General features: G+C 34.6%; 1 protein-coding gene across 1 annotated transcript; it reads left to right on the plus strand.

Moving 5' to 3' along the window:
• Nucleotides 1-252: 252 nt before the first annotated feature.
• On the plus strand, nt 253-1,188 carry LOC100470991 (olfactory receptor 4P4). Its single transcript, XM_011217781.2, is given in 3 exon segments — nt 253-433; nt 436-905; nt 907-1,188. Coding segments are annotated over 3 exon segments (933 nt in total).
• The last annotated feature ends 589 nt before the right edge of the window (nt 1,189-1,777 follow it).

Below are 1,777 nucleotides of genomic sequence, written 5' to 3' on the forward strand. Positions count from 1 at the left end.
TAAATACTTTAATTACTAGTATTATTTAATAAAATATATAATTATAAAATTATTTCATGATAGATTTATAAAAGATAGAATTAAAAAAGCTTAATTCCATAAATCAAGAATAATTATTCTTAACTCTAAGTCAATATGCATTTTAATAAATTTTATATTATTGCATTCATACAATTAATTTTCACCTAGAATTATGTTTTCTTTCTTTCAGAAACATAAGTTCTTTTGGAAGTGTATACCAACACCAAATACATGAAAAGCCAGAGAAATATCTCAGAATTCATACTTCTAGGTCTTTCTTATGACAAGAACATAGAAATATTTTGCCTTGTCCTCTTCTCATTCAGTTATGTTGCCCTGTTGGCAGGAAACCTGCTGATCCTTGTCTCCATCCGACTCAGTCCTCTTTATCACCAACCCATGTACTACTTCCTCACCACTTGTCCTCCATGGACATCTGCTACACCTCTACGGTTACACCCAAGTTCATTGCTGACCTGCTGGTGGAAAGAAAAACCATCTCCTACAGTAACTGCATGTTGCAGGTCTTTACAATGCACTTCTTTGGAGGCACTGAGATCTTCCTTCTTACCACCATGACCTTTGATCGCTATGCTGCCATCTGCAAACCTCTCCACTATGTGATTATCATGAACAGGACAAGGTGCCATCTCCTAGTCTTAGCTGCTTGGGCTGGTGCAGCCATCCATATCTTTCCTCTATTTTCTACCACAATCAGTTTGCCTTTCTGTGGTCCTAATGAAATTGATCACTACTATTGTGATGTTTTTCCTTTGCTAAAGGTTACCTGTACTGATACCTACATCGCTGGTGTCCTTGTGGTTGCCTTTTCAGGTATGTTTGGCTTAGTAGTCTTTATTGTCTTATTTGTTTCTTATGGGATAAATATTGTTCAGTTTAAGAAATCTCTTAGCTGAGGGAAGATGCAAATCCCTCTCCACCTGTGGGTCTCATACCACTGTGGTTGTCTTATTCTTTCAGCCTGTAGTCTCTGCTTACCTTAGACTACCTACTACTTTTCCTGAGGACAAAATATTTGCTCTATTTTATACCATCATTGCTCCTATGTTCAATCCCCTAATCTATACTCTGAGAAATTCAGAGATGAAAAAAGCCATGAGAAAGCTTTTGTGCCCATCATTATTTTCAAAGGAAGCACACAATTAATTTGAAGAAGTTTATGAGATAAGCAACTCTGAGGAAAAAAAGAGAGGGTATGAAGGAAAAGAAAGGGATTATGTCATGGGGTTTGTGGACCATTAGTCTCACTAGCAGCATGAATGGAAACAATAGAACTACAGGTAAAGTAATCCTTGAACAAGTACTGATTCTTGCAAACCAAAATTAATTGCAAACCAAGTTAATTTTGTGGGGTATAAAGATGTTATAGGTAGGGGAACCTACATGAAGAACAATTGAGCCAAAGAAAGTAAACCAATGTTATAATGATTAGTGGATTATTGAGGGAAATATTTTAATCATAATTTTAGCAAACATTGGACTTAGAGGCCAGACCACAGAATGACAGATATTCTTTAGTAGTTCGGAAGTTACAATCTAAAAAAAAAAGCTAAAATCTAAAACTAAAGAAATTAATTTAAATTTCTGAGAAACACACAGACATATAGTTTTTAGAGCATCAGAATACTTTATTTCAAAACTACTTTATGCCTAATTCCATATGCAATTGGAACCATATTCATATTCTATAAGTTTCTGAATTTCATTTTCCTATTTTATTTTTGTGAGCAACTTA

Source organism: Ailuropoda melanoleuca, unplaced genomic scaffold, assembly GCF_002007445.2.
Source record: "Ailuropoda melanoleuca isolate Jingjing unplaced genomic scaffold, ASM200744v2 unplaced-scaffold4693, whole genome shotgun sequence".
In the NCBI taxonomy this organism is placed as follows: Eukaryota; Metazoa; Chordata; class Mammalia; order Carnivora; family Ursidae; genus Ailuropoda; species Ailuropoda melanoleuca.